The sequence below is a fragment of the Pararge aegeria genome, chromosome 27 (genome assembly GCF_905163445.1).
Source record: "Pararge aegeria chromosome 27, ilParAegt1.1, whole genome shotgun sequence".
Lineage (NCBI taxonomy): Eukaryota > Metazoa > Arthropoda > Insecta > Lepidoptera > Nymphalidae > Pararge > Pararge aegeria.
Window position 1 is genome coordinate 1,842,410 of NC_053206.1, and position 21,490 is coordinate 1,863,899.

Consider the following 21,490-nt stretch of genomic DNA (forward strand, 5'->3'; position numbering starts at 1 on the left):
GTTCGGACATGATCCGCCGCAGAAAAGAAGCCGAAAAAGATTATTGTAACTGTATGACCATCGATAATTTCCTCCTATATAAAAGAATCTCGGCTTTAGCTAAGCGAATGTTCAAAAAAAAAAAGAGGAAAGGATGGATTCGATTTTGCCAAAACTTATCTCCCCGGACTCCTGCGACTTTATTATGGAAAGCTATTAAACGCTTTCGAGGATCCTTCCTTCCCTGCGACTATTCCAGTAATGATACGTCTGTTTGGCTTAAGACATTTATTGATAACCTGGCTCCTTCTTCCGTCCCTTGCTTAAATTCTCTTCCCTCCTCTTATGCTAATAGCCGTCCTAATAGATTCGACGAACCATTTTCATGGTCGGAACTCCTGGCTTCTCTGAACCACTTGAGACATTCCTCCCCTGGTCCAGATAATATCCCCTACTCACTTCTATCTAACTCCGGGCCACTCACTAAAAAAATGTTTTTAGACATGGTTAATAGCTTTTTTGATCGGGGATTTGTTCCGGATTCATGGAAAAAACAAATTGTTCTCCCCATTCGAAAACCTGGAAAAGATCCTCTTTCTCCTTCCTCCTATCGTCCCATTGCTTTGTCTTGCTGTTTATTAAAAATAATGGAACACATGATAAAGAAACGGTTGGAATGGTTTGTAGAGTCCAAAAAGTTATTGGCCAGAAGCCAATTTGGATTTCGCAAAGGAATGGGTACTATGGATAGCTTGTCTATTTTGACCACTGATATCAGGATCGCTCTGACTAAGAATGAGTTTCTTGTTGGGGTGTTTCTCGACATATCTTCGGCGTATGACAATGTGATACTCTCCTTACTCAGAGATAAACTATCTAAGCTGAGTTTGCCTGAGAAGTTGACTCATTTTATATGCAACTTCTTGATGGAAAGAACTATAGAGGTACGGCACGGTGACTCTCATTCTCGCCCAAGACTTATTTGGAAAGGACTCCCTCAGGGTTCTGTGTTAAGCCCTCTACTATATAGTCTTTATACTCACGACCTTGAAGAGTCCGTCATCCCGTTCTGTAATGTCTTACAATATGCTGATGACTTAGCCCTCTACTCCTCTTCCCTCTCGGTCGAGGTTGCTTCTAACAGTCTCAACCAAGCTCTTTTTTATTTAGGAGAGTGGCTATCTTCACATGGGCTATCATTATCGATTCCCAAAAGCATTGTGGTAATTTTTACTAGGAAGAGAGTCATTCCCCCTATAGAAATAGCCTTTAACAATGAACTGATCCCCACTAGCAACAAAGTTAAATTTTTGGGAGTTATCTTGGACTCGCGTCTTTCCGGGACCCATCACATAAATTATACAGTTCATAAATGTCAATCAAACATTAATATCCTGAGGTGCCTATCAGGGGTGTGGTGGGGGGCCCACCCATACTCCCAGAAACTGCTATATAATTCCATTGTTCGCAGTGTACTGGATTATGGTGCCTTTATCTTGGAACCCTGCAGCAAGGTTGCAATAGGCAAAATGGACAAAATTCAGTATCAGTCTCTTAGAACTATCCTGGGAGCTATGAAATCATCTCCAACTAACTCTCTTCAAGTAGAAGCAGTGGACTCTCCCCTTTTTCTTCGTAGACAATACTTGGCTGATCGTTTCTTTTACAGATTAGCTTCACTCTCTGGCCATCCTCTGATACCCAAACTTTGTGAACTCTCCTCTTTGATTCCTGGTAATGGATTCTGGTCAAACAAGCCTGTACCGTGTCTAATAAATAGCTTCCGCAAATACAACAATCTACCTGATCCAACTTTCTCTGGCTCAATGTGTCCTCTTTATTGCACTCCCTATGACGCCTTAATTTTTCAACCGAATATTGTTCTTGATTTCGGAATTGCAAAAAAACAACCCGGGGCCAATGAACTTTTCTACAGTATCATCGACAGGTTTTGGCGTGAATGGACGATGATATTCACCGATTCCTCTAAGCTCACGATAAGTGGCGCTGTAGGCTCGGCAGTATGGATTCCTAAGGACTCCAATATTCTGAACTTCAAATGCCCCCCTCATACATCGGTATTCACTGGAGAGTTGGTGGCTATTCTAGAAGCTATAAAGTATGTAGTCTCTCACGGGATAAACAGAGCAATTATTTTCTCGGATTCACTGAGTGGCCTTCAGACCATTAACTCCAATCAGTTTGCATCTAAAAACACTTACCCCCTTGTTCTGCTTATCAGGCAGTCTCTTTTAGATTGCCATCTTCGCAACATTAAGGTCACGTTGGCTTGGATCCCCGGCCACTCGGGGATCCAAGGCAATGAGACTGTCGACTCTTATGCTAAAGAAGCCGTAGAAACAGGCAGTCTGGAACATTACCACTGCTTCTTTTACGATCTTTTTTCCTTGGCCAAATCCGAACTTGATTCGGGCTGGCAGCGCCATTACGACCGTTCGAAATTAATTAAAGGTCGCTATTACAGTGACATCCAACCCTCCATCCCAACTAAGCCATGGTTCTTCCGCTACCGCCTTGTCGACAAACAGACGACGTCGGTCATCTGCAGACTTCGTATTGGTCACACATGTACACCCTCACGCCTGCACAGATGGGGTATTATCCAATCCCCCATCTGTGTATGTGGCCTTGAGGAAGGCACCGCAGACCACATCCTTTTCAATTGCCCAAACAGATCAGTTTCCCTGTACAACATTCTGCCTTCCTGTGTGCCCAAACCCATAGATCTTAAATCTCTTCTGTTCCTTTCATCAATCAACAAAAAAGTTCTAAATTCCTTAATTAAATTTATTCATTCTCAAAAAATTCAACTCTAAACTGCCGATTGCTTGCTCCGCTTCTGTTTTTTCCCTTTGTTTTTTATAGTCTGTGTTTATAGATGTAACCTGTATGTTTTGTACTGTTTTGTGATGTTTATATGTCTTGTGTTGTTTTTCCCATCGTGCACATCAAAACCACTCTGTAGAGTCCGTACGGGTTCATTTTTATAACCGATCAATCTCACCATAATATACTGTGCTATTTTCAGGAGTCATTGGCAGTAATGGTCGCTATCTTAAAAGTGACCCGGTTGCCATAAACAAAAGTTGAAGTTGAAGTTGAAGTTGATGTTTGTTGACAAAACAGCATTTTTTGTCCTAAGAAAACAAAAAGAATCATTAATTTGATTACTTAAAGAGTTATCTAAAAGATTGCCTCTTACTCAGTACTCTTCTCGAACGCAGATTCTTATGAACATTTTATGTTCTGCAAACAACCTCAATTATTCAGGAAGGAAACGTATACATTGATTTAATATCATCAGCTCACTGCAACGAACGTCTAAAATGAATTGCTGTGTACCTTTTTGTAAGGAGCTAAGAGAAGAGCAATCGATTAGCGACTCGAAATTACAACCCGTTTCTTTTCACGAGTAAGATATGTGTACCTTCATAAAATATTAACTTAGCTACTTACCAGTTTATCCTGGAATTAGGAAAAGGTCGTCCGCCACCGTGGCTCACAGATGCTTACTAATATTATAAATGCGAAACTGTATTTTTTGTCCTTCCCCTGAGTCGAAAAGACAGAGTACTTAAAAGAGAGAGTAGGCTACTTTTTATAGCAGGAAAACAGACCGTTCTCACAGGATATGTGAAAAACCGTTTTAAACGCGAGCATCTCCATCTACAAGACATTGGCGAAGTACACCCTGTGCCCAGTTGGCACAGACAAAAGCCGTTAACAAGAATTTAATTGAACAGCTAGTAATAAAGTATCAAATAAAATTAAAGTTTGTAAATATCAAAGTAATAGCTTCTTCCAGTAAGCTCTATCTCCGTCTCACTATCAGCATAATTTCTCTAGATGGCTTCACAGACTAGTAGGAGTAGTATACATACTCAGTGAGTTCCCATCAAGACACAACAAATTGTGTCATACTGTGACTTGATTGTTGGGATTTTTTTCCCCAGTAAGTTACACCCAAAGTACAGTGTACAACCTCATAAAAGAACGTTTGTAGTTAGCATCAGGTGTGACTCGATGGGAGAAGAAAATTTGCAACTAAAATTAACAGTGTGACTCATGAGGAACTCGCCCCTTACTTTGGGGTGTGCCGTCACATTTTACAGGTTTCCTAACACAGATTGGCTCAGGAACTCATGGCTGCTGGCATTTGAGATGAATGAAAGCGATTTGTCTGAGGGCGCTCTGGTTTGCTCAAAACATTTTCACGCTGATAATTTCTATGTGACCGGGAGTGGTTTAATGAAGCTTAGAAGTAAAGCTATACCCTTGAGGTGCAAAAGAAAAATTGTTAGTTTAGATTTACAGGTAAGTTCATTTTCTCATAGGCTTTTTCTTTTCGGCTAAGATAATTATGCCTACTTATCTAAACATATAAAACTATGTCAATGAAATGGAGTTCTATGGTTCTATCCCCAGCAGCACGGCTAGTATGGGCAGGAGACAATTATCTCCCCAGGGAAAGGATAAAAAAATATCTTCTCACACAGCTTTATCAACTCTCAGAGCGCTGGTGCACAAGTGGAAATAATATCCACGTAATATATGTGTGATCATAAACCGTTTATTATCACTCGTATATTACAACTTCTCCTATTCCATGTTCCCATGCTTTAGCAGGTGGACATGAATGTTTTTCAGTGTCTATAAGTATTTATATTATTCATAAAAATATTCATCAGTTATCTTAGTACCCATATCACAAGCTACACTTACTTTAAACTTAAACGATAAAAAAGCTTGGGTGTGAATTGCTCTAGCTTCATAGCTTAATATAAATTTACTGGAAGATGGTGATAAAAAAAAAAAAAATTACCCGGCTAAGTTTGTTGTGGGCTCTTCTTAGACCAGGGCGGGTTTGGAACCCTCTTAGCTTTAGATTTAAGTTGGCGAACGAAGTTATCACCATCCCCTTACAATTATGTAAACAAATATGTATGATCGCTTCATAAGTGCCTGTGATAGGCCTAGGTACATGAATAAAGAAATTTTGAATTTTGAATATTTTGAATTTTGAATAGGATCGTATCAGTTATATTTAGATGGCCCTTGTTATAAAAATTGAAAGGTTGTTAATGTGTCTGGTTTGTCGAAAGACAATAATAACATAAAAACTAGACTTCATTTAGAATGGTGATGTTTTTATTTAACAGGTCTGCTTAATATGTCTTGACACAACAAACACAATTAAAATGAGTCCAATGTGCGAATACAATTTGACAGAGGCTTATATCAATGTGACTGGACTATCAGTGAGTATTTAATTTTTGTTCATCACTCAGTTTAAGAGGAAGCGTGGAACAAATTAACTGCCTTTATATGAGAATAGTGGTAATGTATCATGGAAGGCTCACTTAAATTATCTCTTATATAAGCCATCAAACTCTCCTGAAATATCGCTAGTTCTACACTTATAGTGCTATTGAGTTATAAAAGACTTCCTTAAATTATAGCTAGTTTGATGCCGGACACACTGTATAAATGTAATTTCAGATGAGCCGCATTCAGAAATTCAAATGTGAACCAAGGCTTTGCGTGGAATGTGCACACAGACTGCTAAAATGCTTTAAGTTCCGGGACAAGTGCCTGGTAGCCCATGAATTATTGTCGCAGATAACTCAAGATAAGGGAATGGTAAGACTGACATTCTATATAGCGCTTACCGTTGGTTCTAAACATCTACTTGTCTATCATCATCATCATGTCCAAACAATGGAGTTTCACTGCTGGACATAGGTCTATTGAAGGGAGTTCCAAAAACCAGTCTCGGATCCCGAGGCACCTGAATAGCTTGATCTCCAACACTGCGTTTACCGATGCGAGGTTCCCAGTCTAACACCTTGGGACCCCAACGTCCATTGGTTTTCCAAGCTATATAATAGCGACTATAACTTTGCGATTCGTTGAGCTGTGTCGATAACTATAGATTACCTCTCTCCACCGCCCGCTGAGTGACCCTGAGCCTTCTTATGACCCCCGCACTATTCGAAGACTTTGGTCTTTAGGCACAGAGGTAATTAGGACGAACACCGTTTGGGGAGAGTAAATCTCCTTGCTGCAATTGGATTGACCTTGCAGTGTACTTGCTCAATAGAAAGAAAATACCTAAATATCTTTTATTGATTCCACCAAGAGTTAGAACTAGACTGTAACCCCCTGAGGATGTATCATCACCAAGTGAGATTGGTTCAAGTGGATCAGATAAGTGCATTTTTATACAAATCAATTGTATGATTAAAATACCGAACTCAGCTGATAATAATCTATAAACAGCTAAATATTAAACCTTCTAACATATATAATTCCTTTTACACCTGTTTCAGTTGACAGGAACAAAAATTAAGACAATCAACAGAGATGAAAATAATCTAACATCTAACATAGTAAAGCACATTATCGAACCTAACCACTGTGACCTTTATGTTTTAAAAGACGATGTAGAATTAAACATCGACGACTCTGAACAATATGATAAAATAAAAATTGAAAGAAATGATGATCCTAAAGACCCAGATGTTAAAGACGAAACTTTAAGCGTGTATAGTGATTTGGAATCCAATTGTATAAGTGGTTTAGATGCTTCACAAGTCACAAATGACGATAAACGTATTAATAATGAAAATATGAAACGTGGTGATGCGATATATCAAGACAAACCCAGGGATCCTAAGCTTACAAGTAATTTAAGCGTTGATTACGATGTATTAGAATCTGACACAGAGGAGGAAAATTTAGATTTTGACATTGATGATGAAGGGGAATATATAAATGAGGACAACGATTCCGTAATGGATATTGAAGAATTAAAATATGATGATACATTTACTAATGAAGAATCTATAGATGATGATAATAATCGTGTTAAATTGCTCTTAGATCAAAAAGAGATAAACTCTAGCTATAAAGCGCATGTTAAACAAAATGTCGATAGTACAAAGTTAAGAGATGATAATACGATAAATTCTTTGATGGTATATAATGACGAGTTTAAGAATCGCTACAGTATCTCTAATGTGAGAACTCTGTCTCAAACGCAAGAACATGCTAAGATAGAGAATAATAAAAATGAAGGATTCCGCATGACTGAAAACCCAGATAGTAATAACGTAATTTCAGAAAATAATCTGATTATTAATAATTATGAAACAAATGCCAACATCCACTCGAAAGTTGACGGATGCGATGATAATGATGTCAATATGGAGTTTGTGAACGACTATAATGACTATATAACATTTTTAAACGAAAACAAGAGCACCGAAATTACCATCAATAATAATGGAGTTACGTCCAATAAAGTATATCATCACAGTAGTGACAAAGTTAGTTTAACTAATGTTATATTAGTTAAAGCGAAAACATCTAAACCGCAAATAAAATCAAATAAAAATAATCTTCCAAAATCAGTTAAAGTCAGTATGAGTATCAAGAAAAATCAATTAAATAAACAGCAAGTTGCATTAGAAAAAGTCATTCATCCAAATAACGATGAAATCAGTTTAATTAATGCTAAACTTGGAAAAGATAAACTAAGAATAAATAATTCTAAACGAGTAAAAGATGAAGTCAGTTTAAATAATACTGAACTAGTAAAAGATAAAGTCAGTTCAAATAATACTGAACTAGTAAAAGATAAAGTCAGTTCAAATAATACTAAACTAGTACAAGATAAAGTCAGTTCAAATAATACTAAACTAGTAAAAGATAAAGTCAGTTCAAATAATACTGAACTAGTAAAAGATAACGTCAGTTCAAATAATACTGAACTAGTAAAAGATAAAGTCAGTTCAAATAATACTGAACTAGTAAAAGATAAAGTCAGTTCAAATAATATTGAACTAGTAAAAGATAAAGTCAGTTCAAATAATATTGAACTAGTAAAAGATAAAGTCAGTTCAAATAATAATAAACTTGTAAAAGATAAAGTACAGCGGCAAACTAGTCTGAAAACGTTTAAAGTAACTAAACTATCGCGAGAAGAGCAATTGGCTGAAGTGAAGAAGAGGATGGAGTCGAAAAACTATAGAAATGCCCTTTATTCTTGCACAATCTGTTATAAAGGATTCGTAAACAGAAATGCTTATAGTCTACATTTGGATAGTCATACCAATGTAAGTTATTTATTATAACCTTATTGCACGGAAACGTAAGCTTATAGAAAAGTCCTATTATAGTATAAAGGACTACGTAATCGATAAAAAAAGCTTGGGTGTGAATTATTGCTCTAACCAGGTTGCTCTTCTAATAATTTTAAATAAATAAATAATAATAAATAAATATAATACGACAATACACACATCGCCATCTAGCCCCAATTTAAGCGTAGCTTGTGTTATGGGTACTAAGATGACTGATGAATATTTTTTTATTAATAATATACATAAATACTTATAATATACATATAAACACCCAGACACTGAAAAACATTCATGCACACAAACATTTTCCAGTTGTGGGAATCGAACCCACGGCCTTGGACTCAGAAAGCAGGGTCGCTGCAAACTGCGCCAATCGGCCGTCAAATGACATTGTGAGATGGTGATAACAAAAAAAAAACCCCGGCTAAGTTTGTTGTGGGCTTCTTCTTAGACCAGGACGCGTTTGAAACCCTCGTAGCTTTAGTTATAAGTTAACGAATGTGGTAATCGCCATCATCTCACTACCGTGTAATTCTTTTTTACGCATCAAAAGTGCCACCTATGGGCCTACTTGAATAACGATATTTTTGACTTTGACTTTGACTTTGCACGCCTCATAAGCGAAGCGTTGAGGTGGGTATTACTGTCAGTTTACGCACACCTAGTGATTCTCCAACTTAAAATGTAACTTTTTTTTATTCTTTATCGCTTTCGTAAGTGAATATAAATAGACTAATGTTGAGAAAAAACACTATTTTTAAAACTCATGATATTTTTGAATCTCTTTTTATTATTTAAACTAATTAATTTTTTTTTTTTAAATTTCTGTCCGTGTGTCTGTATGTGCGGATCCCGTATCTTGCGGTCACGATAACGAGCGAAATACTTCACTTATCGAGTTGGTTTATTTTTATAGGCTTCAGTATTGTGAGGAATAGAAGCCTGCTACTTTTCACGGTATAGTTAGATGTAGTTTAATTATTATTTACAAATTGTCTCAATTTTATTGTGATGAATGAGATTATGTGGCGTGCACTTTTGGTTTTTCCAACTATTATATTATATCCTTAGTTGAAGCGGTGATGGCCCAGTGGTTAGGAGTTCGACTACACTTCCGGGGGGCCGAGTTAGAACGTCAGCATGCACCTGTAACCAGTGGCGTGCACAGGGTTTGTGACCAGGGTATGCATAAAGCAGGTACATGGCATAAAATGGAAAAATTCCCCTCAAATACGTGTTATATAAGATAATTTGGGTATGCAGTGCTTTCGTGCATGTATGAAGTGCACGCCACTGCCTGTAACTTTTCTAAGTTATGTGCGTTAATTAAAATATCACTTGCTTCAATGGTGATGGAAAATATCGTGAGGTAACCTGCATGCCATGAGTTCTACATAATGTACTCAAAAGGTGGACTCGAGTCCATCAATCCGCACTGGGCCAGCGTTTATGATATAGATGTATGAATTTTATAAATTTAAAATGCATATAAAAAATTTCGGAACCGACAGGATTTGAACCTGCGACTCTCTGGCAATCGCGGCCTGAGCGCTTTCACCAATTAAGCTACGGCTCTCCTACCGTCGATGCCGAAATTAGTATATGCCTTTCACATCAGTCTTATAGCGACTGTAAAAACACTACTAAAAAAGAAAAGAAGATGAATTTATGTTTGATTAAGTTATATTATTTTTGTTTCCAGAAATTCGGTCAGTTTGTCTGTCCGGTGTGCGGTATTCACACCTTCTCAAAGGGCACTTTGACTTTGCATGTGAAGAATATACACATGTATGAATACAGCTGCAGCGTCTGTCCGTTTGTCACCAAGCATGCGTAAGTGCTACGATAAATGGAGTGGCGGGTTTAAGACGCGGATCATAAAAAAATTATGTATTATGAAAATAAAAAACAATAACAATTATTCATTGGAAAGTCAACGTCTCCGGAGGATGCTCCGGTTTTGGAGCGAAACGTGCGTAGAGGGTATATTGCCGAAGATCTGTTTGGTTTGGAGTATAAGGATTGAAGAAATTACTAATTACAGCATACAGATTCTCCTGCTTTTCGCGGAGTATACCAAATTAAGCTTAATTTTCATAATATATCATGGAATTCCGCAAAGTAACGCCTTCTTCTATCTAATATTCAAAATGGATGTATTTTTGTCGGGAGGTACCGGGTTCGACTCCCGGCAGGCAGGCTTCGGCCGTGGCTAGTTACTTACCGACAAAAACGTGCCGCTAAGCGATTTAGCGTTTCGGTGCGATGACGCGTATAAACTGATTAGACCTATTATAAAAGAAGAGATAAAGTCTTTAATTAAAATTTTAATTGGTAAATAAATAAATAAATATACTACGACAATACACACATCGCCATCTAGCCCCAAAGTAAGCGTAGCTTGTGCTATGGGTACTAAGATGACTGATGTTTTTTTTTAATGAGTTATATACATAAATACTTAGAATATACATATAAACACCCAGACACTGAAAAACATTCATGTCCATCACACAAACATTTTCCAGTTGTGGGAATCGAATCCACGGCCTTGGGCTCAGAAAGCAGGGTCGCTGCAAACTGCGCCAATCGGCCGTCAAAAAAAAGCACTGCCTACCCAAATTATTTTACACTAACTTTTGCCCGCGTTAAGTTCAAATTTTCGACTTGGTTAATTTTAACTACAAAGGTTTAAAAACAAGTCTTGTTCTACCAATAGGAAAGATCAGAAATTTTCATTTAAATTTTCATTCCCTATTTGATACTGTTGGATTTGGTTTTTAAAATAAGTTTAGTAATTCGTGGACAATGATTTGGGTCTTCTGCTACTGTTATATTATTTTATTTATTTATTTAGGAAGCCAACGTTATATACAATGCCTTAAAATTATTATAAACATAACAGTAAAATTCTGAATTTTACATTGTACACCCCACTTACAGGCTAACTCTGCATGCATCATGAAATATAGACGTTCTTCAATATACAGAACCTAAAACTAAAGAGATAAATTAAAAAAAAAATACAAAAGATACTACAAACTAATATAAAAATAAAAATAAAAGAGGATTACGTAAAAAACAGTTTTTTTTAATTTTGCGCTTATAACACAGAGCGGAATTGTGAAAAATATCTAAATCAGCTTTTTTAAATGCACAATTGTAGGCTGAGACAGTAGTTTTTGTGAATTTAGGCCTAAAAGCTTTTTTTTTTTTTAAAAGCTTTTAAAAAAAAAAAAAAAAGCTTTTTGCTTATTTATGATCTATTTTATTATTAGCTGTCTTTTTTGTTTTTTTTTTTTTTTTTGGTTATTTTGTTATGTCGTTACAGCCGTATGGCAGCGATGCACGAACGTTGGCACAATGGCATCAAGTACACTTGTGAACACTGCGGAATGGAGTTCAGGTGAGTGATTTATGAAGTTGCCCGCGACTTCGTCCGCTTTTGTTTTTGTTTTCGAAAAACATGTGCCTATTTAGGATAGCTAAGCCTAGTGTAAAATCGTCAAACACTTTCGTCCCCTCTCTTAAGAGAACTGAGCTTAATTTCGGGATAAAATTTTAATTTTATTTTATTTACCTACTTGTTTAATTTAAGTTTGTGTTAGTTTTAGTTTTATTGGCTCTCTTTTACAGTTTATTTGGATTTTTTTTTTTTAATTTAAATTTCTTTCTTAAATTTACTCGGGCGTCGCGGTTGTTTGCTCAGTCTGATACTGGTGCAGACTGAAAATCAGCGCTGAGCATTGTTGCTAATGCACAGCATAAGGCTGCGTTTGCGGCCATTTGCCATATTGTTAATATTAATTGATGTTTCTTTTAGTTATTAATCTTGTATTAACAATAGTGTATGGCAATAAAGGATTTTTATTATTATTATTATTATTATAAAAAGCATCCTATATTACTTCTTATACCTTCAGGAATATATTGTGTACAAAGTTTTGTGATGATCGGTTCAGTAGTTTTTGCATAAAAGCGTAACAAACAAACTTACATTCACATTTATAATATTAGTAGGGATACTTCTTTTGGCGCTATTCGATTTGGTCGAACCATCTCCTATCTACCATCGAACTGCGAGGTACCGAAATAATCTGCACCGTTACGTTTTTGAAATATCAACACGTACGAAGCGTTTTGTTTCTTCCTTTCTGATCCGCACCGCAAAGGCCTGGAATGCCCTCCCATCTTCCGTCTTCCCCGATACCTTTAATCTGGGTACCTTCAAATCAAGAGTGAATAGGCATCTTCTAGGCAAGCGCCTAGAAGTCGGTTGTCTGTAAAGTCGGCTTACCGACGATAGTTGAACGTGACAACGTCGTAAGAAAATACTGATGGAATGGTTGCATTTTTCAAAAGAAAATTTTAATTTTATTTGTTTGATAGATATTATCGTTGCTATAAACAATTGACACCACATTCACTTTTCACCGCACTTCATCCTTGCCGAAAACATGTAAATGTATTATTGTATAGAAGCTGTCCACGCGGACGCATCGCTCACTCAAGAGACAGATGTCGAACGCGGAGGCCGACTGTGCCTCTTTGTCGCTCGTTCCGCGCTCTCGCTTGCACTTCAAGCCTTAAATGGAACGCCTCAGAGCGAGGAAAAATATTTTTTGATATCAACAAGACCTTGAATTTCTGCGAGTGAGATTTTTTGGCCCCTGACAAACCCCCCCCTGACTTTTTTGTTTGTTATCGTTGCAGTAAGCACACCTCGTACATGTCCCACGTACGCTTGAAGCACCCGTCGGACGTCGTGTGCGCGCTGTGCGGATTCTCATTCATAAACCGGCGTGGCCTGTTAGCTCACGTGCGGAAGAGCCATCGCTTCGCTAAAACCGAACAGGTGGGTGAAAGTCGCATAACGCTTCGCGGTCTCCACAACACCTGTTAATTACCTTTTGTTACCAATTGTACCAATTGTATACCTTTTGTTAATTTTTACTTTTAATTTGTTATGTTTATGTGGTGTACAATAAAAGTGGATTAATTCATTCATTCACCTGGCTAGATGGCGCCACTGAAAGATTTTTTTTTTTAAATCGGACCAGTAGTAACCCGAGATCATGTTTTAGTAAACAAACAAACAACAAACAAACTCAAACAAGCTTTATATACAACGTATAAATGAAAACCGAAATAATATTTTACAGGCTTTTGAGGTACATTATGTACTGTCTCTGAGACTTATCTGTGAAACCGAAACGCTAATTGTTTTTGAGTGAACCGCTGCCATAGTTTTTACTGAAATAAATCAGATACAGCCCTAACATCACATGCAAAATTAAAGTCATGTGACTGTCCTGTCACTTTAATAAGAACGCGTCGCGTAGCGTATGTACTGTGCCCGTGTCGATCTTTTATGTTCAATAGGGCTGTCAAAAGTAAACACTTAGAATGATTTGAATTCGTTTGTATGGCAAAATAATCCAAAATCGGTTCGGACGTTTTTTGCGTGATTGAGTAACAAACATCAAAAGATCCACACTTTCGCATTTATAATATAAGTATTTATTTATTATGGGCACCAACAGTGAGTCCCGTGAAAAGTCGAAGTACGGATATTGATTAATTTCTCTATATGAATTATTTGATATACGATTAGTATAAAAATATTTTCAGAACTGGAAAGGACCTATGTGCGAGACGTGCGACATTCGTTTCGCGAGCACCGCCGCTTACGACCAGCACGTCGGAGTCTCGCCCAAACACACCAATGGAGAGTGAGTCTTAGAATTGTTCTTGTTTTGTTAACAGATTCTCTAAATTCCTCATCTACAGCAGCCAATAGTTTATTAAGAGACAATTAAAAAAAATATAAAGTTTTATTTTAACCAAAATACGAAAAAAAAGTGTGTGTGTATAACCTTTACGCGCGTTTGAAGTATAACTTTCATTATTATTTATTCATGAAAGAGTAAAATGTTCCCGGGACTCCGCCATTTCATTTAATATTCACTATTTCACTTTATATTTTATATATATATTTCTTGTGTGCGTGTGTTTGTCACTGAACTCCTCCTAAAGGGCTGGACCGATTTGAATGAATTTTTTGGTATGCGCTTGGGTGGCACCCTGGATGGTTTAGATTCAGAAATTAGCCCGACAGATGGCGCTGGGGTCCGCTAGTTCTATTTATAATTCATTCATATCACTTTCACATTTCATATATGACAGTTAGATCAGCACATGTCAATATAAACTTGTTATTGAATATCATAGAATGTCGCAATCCTCAGAAAATTTATTAATAATTAATTTATTACAAAAGTAATAAATAAACAATTTTATTTAGAGATATTCAAAAAACTTTGTAATTTAAAATATTATTTTTAAAACTGTTTAATTTTTATTCACTTTTCTATTCACAATTGATCCGTTTGAAAATATTGGAAATAAATAATTAAAATTGATGTTGATATTTGCAACTAGCTGCCGTATAAGTCTAGAAGCGTGGAGTATCCCTACTAATTATTATAAATGTGAATGTAAGTTTGTTTGTTACGCTTTCACGTAAATACTACCAAACCGATCGTCACGAAACTTTGTACACATATTCCTGAAGGTATTAGAAGTAATATAGGATGCTTCTTATCCCGAAATTAAGCTTTGTTCTCTTGGGAGAGGGGACGAAAGTGTTTGACGATTTTACACTTAGATATCCTAAATACATAAAGTGCTGCCACATTTATGAGGCACATGTCTTTTGAAAAACAAAAACAAAAGCGGACGAAGTCGCGGGCAACAGCTAGTATGATATATACCTACGACCAATCCAAATTATTATTTTTAAATCGCGGAAACCACACAGACGTCTATGAAAAAAAACCTGGGTTACGTAGTAGGTTAGGTATACGCCTAAAGAACTTTTACTTCAAAAGTATTGAAGGATGCATAAGTATATTTCATAAAAAGTCACCCAGTAAACATATAAGATCAAAAGAAGAAAACTTCTTTTTTCCATACTAATTCCAAAAAAATCTAAGTGTTTACTTGTGACAACCCTATTGAAGATAAAAGGCCGACACATGCATAGTACCTACCTACAGTAACAGGAGTCACTCGATTGTAATTTTGCATGTAATGTTAGGGCTGTATCAGATTTCTTTCAGAAGAAACTATGGCAGTGGTTTACTCAAAAACTATTAGGTTTTCAGTTTCACAGATAAGACACTAAATAATGTACATCTAAAGCCTGCGAAGTATTATTATTTAAGATTTTTCTTTAATAAAACATTATCATTCGTTGCATTTGTAACTACTACCTGGTCCTATTAAAGACTAAATTCATTCATAAATGAAAGTATTTACACGTTGTATACTTAATATATAAAGATGGAGAGTTTGTTGGATTGTTTACTAGAACGCGATGATCTCAGTAACTACTGGTCTGATTTGAAAAATTCTTTCATTGTTAGATAGCCCACTTATCGAGGAAGGCTGTATGCTATATATCATTACGCTAAGATCAATAGGAGCATAGCAGCAATGAAGAATGTTTCAAAATATTTTGTTTTCCCTTTTGAGAGCTTCCTCTGAGTGCGGTACGTAAACGGTTAAAGTTTCGATAAAATCATGTGTGAGAAAGTGGGCGTCCGTGAACGTGAGGTGGTTTTTTTAATTCTCTGTCCCCGTCCCCCCCCGTGGAGATGTCGTGCGATTTTATTCTACCCCCTCCCCCACAAATTGTGGGTTTCTTACGTAAACGCGTTGGATTGTTATTGCAGAATGAAAGAAAAAATTTGTTTCGTATTTTTATTTGCGACTAGTTAAGTCTAGTTATTAATAATGCTGAGGGTTTAATCATTGTAATTGTTCCGTATATCAAACGTTTCCAAAGTGCAAGCATAAATACTATTAATTTATTATTTTCTGTCTTATCATCTAACACTGAAAAGGAATGGAAATGTCACGATTCCAAAGGTTCGCTAGAGCCACCTACTTATCAACTTTCAAATTTCATTCGCTTCCGGACTATTCTCGCTATACCTTCATTCTTACTTTCAGTGTAAGAATATTCGTACAAATATTCCATACAGTAATCAAAAATTAACAGAAAAATTGCGTGATATTTGCCCCCCCAGGGTTAGATGAGATTTCACTCGACCGCTCCCCCCCCCCCTTAAAAATCTCACGTGTTTTATGAACGTCACCTAAGTTGTTATTATTATTATTAAATTCTTTATTGCACACGCAAAAACAAAATACAAAGAAACACATTTGCCAATAAAAAATAATAAAAACCTAATTTAGGTGTGCAAAGGCGGTCTTATCGCTAAGGCGATCCCCTATGTTGTTCCCCTTTAAAAGTTCTAGAAAAGAAGTCCGAGACAGCATATATCTATCTTGTAAGGTTGACTTATACGCGGACGAAGTCGCGTGCGACCGCTACTTAAACATATATATCAGCATCAGATGTAAAAATTCTATGTTGTTTAATTTTTTTCTTTCTACCCGCAGTCCAAGAAAACGCACCAATCATTTCTGCAATACTGATAACCGCATTGCTGTTTGCGAGAAGGTCAGTATTTTTTTTAATATCCCACTACAAGTTAGCCCTTGACTGCAATCTCATCTGGTGGTAAGTGATGATGCAGTCTAAGATGGTAGCGGGCTAACCTGTTAGGGAGTAATTTTTTTTATTTTTATTTCACTATAAGTTAGCCCTTGACTGCAATCTCACTTGGTGGTAAGTCATGATGCAGTCTAAGACGGTACCGAGCGCACCTGTTAGAGATTTTTTTTTTAATTCAACTACAAGTTAGACCTTGACTGCAATTCCACTGTATGGTAAGTGATCGTGCAGTCTAAGATGGTAGCGGGGTAACCTGTTAGGGAATATTTTTTTATTCCACTACAAGTTAGACCTTGACTGCAATCTCACCTGGTGGTAAGTGATCGTGCAGTCTAAGATGTCAGCGGGCTAACCTGTTAGGGAGTAAGGTAGTTGTACCCGTAATAGGTTTCTATGCTAACTCTCGTTACGCAAAAGGAGTATAGCTTCTAACGCGTGTACATAAGTACACACACGTTATTTTTTTTTTTTTGCATATTTGGTTTAAGTGCGGCGTCCAGGTCAAGGGTTCCCTGGGCTTATATCAGCACATTCGTAACCACCACGCGATACAGCTGGCCAAATGCCAGGAGACAGCCATCTGCGAGCACTGTGGAAGAGTTTGTCTGGTGAGTTTTTTTTTTTTTTATATATATTAACGATAGGCCAGCGTTTGATGCCCAATCATGCCCGTTAGAAAGCAATGATGAGGTCTAGGTTGGAGCACACTTGCCTAAAAAAAGCCTATTCACTCTAGCCCTGAAGGTACTCAAATTATACGTGGCAGGAAACACAGTTGCCGGGAGGGCGTTCCACATTTTAGCGGCACGTATCAGAAACGTGGATAAAAAAAAGAGAGTCTATTAAACTATGATCTCTGGCCAACAAAAATATAAAATTTGTGACAATGCAAGACTGTAGCTTTTATTCTCTATTACAGCGCAAGCGATAAAACGGGTGTAAATTTTTTTTTTTTTTTTATAACTTTCACATTTTTCATTTCCTTTTGGAGCCAATTCTGTAGTCCACGCCGACGAAGTGACGGGCAGAAGCTATCCCTACTTTTTAAATGTATGTAGTATGCAATTTCTTGCAAATTGCTTTCGTGATAGTATAGATATCTTCAGCGATAACATACCTAGTATTAAGCTAAGTTAAGAAAAGGGTTATGGCTTAGGTAATTTTATTTCCACAATATTTTGTTTTTCTTTTCTTAGTAATTTATATTTTTTTTTTTGTTATATTATTCTAAATTAGTTTTTCTAGTTGTTTGCAGCAGCCTTATGTACCCAACGGATTTGCATGCTATGTTCGCATCGAGAACGCACAATTGTATACACATGCCAAATGTCCTATAGTTTATATTAGAGTAAGCAGCTGATCGTCAGTTTTGCGAACTAAAAAAAAAAAAAAAATATGTTTTTATATATAATTCAATAGTATACTGCATACTATATTTTACATTGGTAAATAATATTCTCACGAAGCGATTTTTAAAAATGATGATGCCCATGTCAAATGTTTGTGAGATGAAAATGAATATTTTTATCAAAGCCGAAGAATAAAAAGAATTTCCAAATTTGTTGGAGGTTTTGGTTTTTTTTATGTATAGACGAGCAGATTGATTGCAATCCCATCTGATATTGCCTAAGGTGGAGCGCGCTTGCCTAGAAGATGCCTATTCACTCTTGATTCGAAGGTACTCATTTATAGTATGTAGAACACTCGACGACATTTATGAACTTAGAATGCTCCTTTCTCATCGCAGGGCCAGTTACATCTTCGGCGCCACCTGCAGAAACACTCGAACAAGCGATTTTAGTGCGATATCTGTCAGAAGAACTTCACACTCAAAGTGAACCTGGCGATACACCTGGGCACGCACTGTGCGTCCCGCAGTACGAGTGCACCGATTGCGGGCGAGGCTTCACCTACAAGCAGAACATGCAGCGGCATATAATGGTTAGGTGATCTGTGTGCGTGCGTGCGTGTGAACGTGCGTGCGTGCGTGTGAACGTGCGTGCGTGCGTGTGAACGTGCGTGCGTGCGTCCGTGCGTGCGTGCTTGCGTGCGTGCGTGCGTGCAAATGAAAAGGCATTCGTTTGTAGGGTACTATACGCAATGACAAATTTGAAGCGGTGATATCACAGTGGGTAGGAGCTCTAATTCGGGGAGGCTGAGTGCGAAACCCAGCTCGTATCTCTAACTTTTCAAGTTATGTGCGTTTAAGTCATTAAAAGATCACTTGTTTCAGCAACGAAGGAAAACATCGTGAGGAAACCTGCACGCCTGAGAGTTCTACATAGTGTTCTCAAATGTGTGCGGAGTCCACCAATCCGCACTGGGCCAGCGTGGTGTACTACGGCTATAACCCCTTCTTATTGTGGGAGGAGACCCTTGGCCGGTTTTCGGTTGATATGATGATGACGAATTTCAAATACAAGATGGCCACTGCCGGAGAGATCACTATGTAGCGACAATATCACCTAATTGTATACATCGTGTAAACTAGTTTTATTTCAAGTAGGCCTAATATAAGCACTTTTGAAACGTCAAGTCCGTCTGTGTGTAGTGACTCTACCACCAGTTCGAAAGGCAGATTCTACCGAGAAGAAGCCGGCAAGAAAACTCAGCAAGATTTACATTTTACATTAAAAAAATCATTTTTCTATCTTTTGAGAGATGAAAGCTGTGTACAATCAAAGTGTTTTCATTTATTCATTCATCAGTCGGGGTTTTTTTTAATTTAAATTTAATATAGTTTTGTTGTAACACATCTCTTAACCGGTTAAGTTCTACCGCCCAGAAATCTTGCTGTGTTCCGGTCTGAAGGGCTTGGTTGCCGTTGTGATAACAGGCGTATGATGCTTAACACCTACGTCTTTGGTTGATGAACACAGGCCGGCACGTTGCAGGACTTGTTCCTTGCATGCCCTGCGAAGCGTTCCTATGTTTATATTTAACTAGCTGTTGCCCGCGACTTCGTCTGCGGTTGATGTTTTTTGATGTGGCATTAAATTTAAGACCACCAAGAGCGATTAAATTCTACAATTATTACTAAAAAAAAAAAATTGTATATAGATTTTTATATTCACAGTCGGCGTACAGCGAAAAGCCCCCTTTGTACAAATGCAAGATTTGCGACAAATCTATGACAACAGCGAAGTCGAGAGACTCCCATATATTGCACGTACACAATAACGTGCCAAGAACCCAGAGACTCAGACGTCCGTGAAAGCCCCAAGCCCTCCAAGACAAATGAGACAGACTTCAGACACAAAGGACTCGCAAGACGAGGATACACACAGACACAGGAGATGTGACACAGTGAGGCAATGTGAGACACAGTACGGCAATATGAGACAAGTTTGGCGCAGATAGTTGAAGTGCGTGGAACATAACATTATTGTTTCCCGTAGAACAGCGAGACGCCATAAGCGGTGGCATCTTTTAAAGGTGACATTCAATCAAAAGGACTTATTAGGGAGGCTTAGACAGGCTAAGACATGTCTTATGTGAAACAATATGGATACAGGTGACTCCAATCACACAATCGAAAAGTGAGGAAATATGATACATAGGAAAAGTAAGGCACAGTGGAGAAATATGAGACACACAGAAGGAATGAGAGACACAGAAAGTAGAACTGCGACACGAAATGCAAAGCGAAAGTGCAGAGCACCCATATAGTGTTCCGAGTTTGTAAGGACGGCCCTTACCTGGCACTCATCTCGACGTTTTCTATTAGGCACAATATACAGACATTCTGGACATGAAAATTCTATTGTCATCACATCATCAGATAAAATTATTATTTTGTTATTATTTGCTGCTTTTTTATTCTATCTATTTATACAAATAAATATAATTGAAGTATCTATATGTCTTTTTAAGAAATTGGTGTTGTCCAACCATTATTTTATAACTTAGATTTATTTTTATTCTTTGAAAGTTAGCTGTTGACTGCAATCTCATCTGTTTAGAGATACGATAAGAGATGATGCAGTCTAAGATGGGTTTCTACGTGACATCACACCGGAATTCTGAATCGCTTTTAGAAAAACTCGCTAAGATCTGTAAACGAGGTTTAAATTATTCTTATAACATTAAAAGTTTGAGAATGGAGTTGCGCAAAAATAATATTTACGACGGTGCATCACTCTCCAGTAGTAAAGTTTTTTTTTTTTTTTTTTTTTTTATAATGGCTTGCGTTTGTACCAATTGGGTACGATTTACTTCGCCAATGTCACGTGGTATGGAGGAGACACGCTTTTGAGAATGATCGGTGAAATATGAGGAAAACCAAATTTTAATCTTGACGCATTTAAATAAGTAGCAGATTTTTGCTTCTCCTTTATGAGTTAATTTCCAACAGAAAAACAGATAATTAGAATGTTAGTTTGTTGGAGATAGGAAGTTTCTTACATATATATTTACAACTTAATATTATTACACTTAACATATTTACATAGGAATCTACAGAATGGGCTAAACACAGACATTAACAGACACTCAACATTTAGAGGACGAGGAACTTGGACTGGGAGAACATCATAGAGGGGATGAAGGAGTTTAGGGCAAGAGAAGAGGATATGGGAGACAGTGCCTTCTTCCAAGCCACATTCACATATGGAGTGATCCCTTATTCTAATCTTATTCAGGTGAACAGGCGTGCAGGCATGGCCAAGGCGTAAACGGCATATTGTAGATGTAACCCACCTATCAGCATATTTACAAGAGAAGAACCATGGACGTCTAGGGATATCAGTTTGGACAGAAGCGT

The 21,490-nt window shown here is 37.3% G+C and overlaps 2 protein-coding genes across 2 annotated transcripts; both read left to right on the top strand.

The window, feature by feature from the left end:
* Positions 1-1,508: 1,508 nt before the first annotated feature.
* On the top strand, positions 1,509-2,816 carry LOC120635533. Its single transcript, XM_039906552.1, has one exon. It carries the CDS (start codon positions 1,509-1,511, stop codon positions 2,814-2,816), a length of 1,308 nt encoding a protein of 435 aa, XP_039762486.1.
* Positions 2,817-3,118: 302 nt separating this feature from the next.
* On the top strand, positions 3,119-20,495 carry LOC120635612 (putative uncharacterized protein DDB_G0282133). Its single transcript, XM_039906630.1, has 13 exons — positions 3,119-3,412; positions 4,113-4,314; positions 5,160-5,258; positions 5,500-5,640; positions 6,330-8,117; positions 9,847-9,977; positions 11,476-11,550; positions 12,858-12,999; positions 13,776-13,876; positions 16,614-16,674; positions 17,217-17,336; positions 18,476-18,669; positions 19,805-20,495. The coding sequence occupies exons 1-12, from the start codon at positions 3,327-3,329 to the stop codon at positions 18,527-18,529; spliced, it is 3,000 nt and encodes a 999-aa protein (XP_039762564.1). The 5' UTR covers positions 3,119-3,326; the 3' UTR covers positions 18,530-18,669; positions 19,805-20,495.
* The last annotated feature ends 995 nt before the right edge of the window (positions 20,496-21,490 follow it).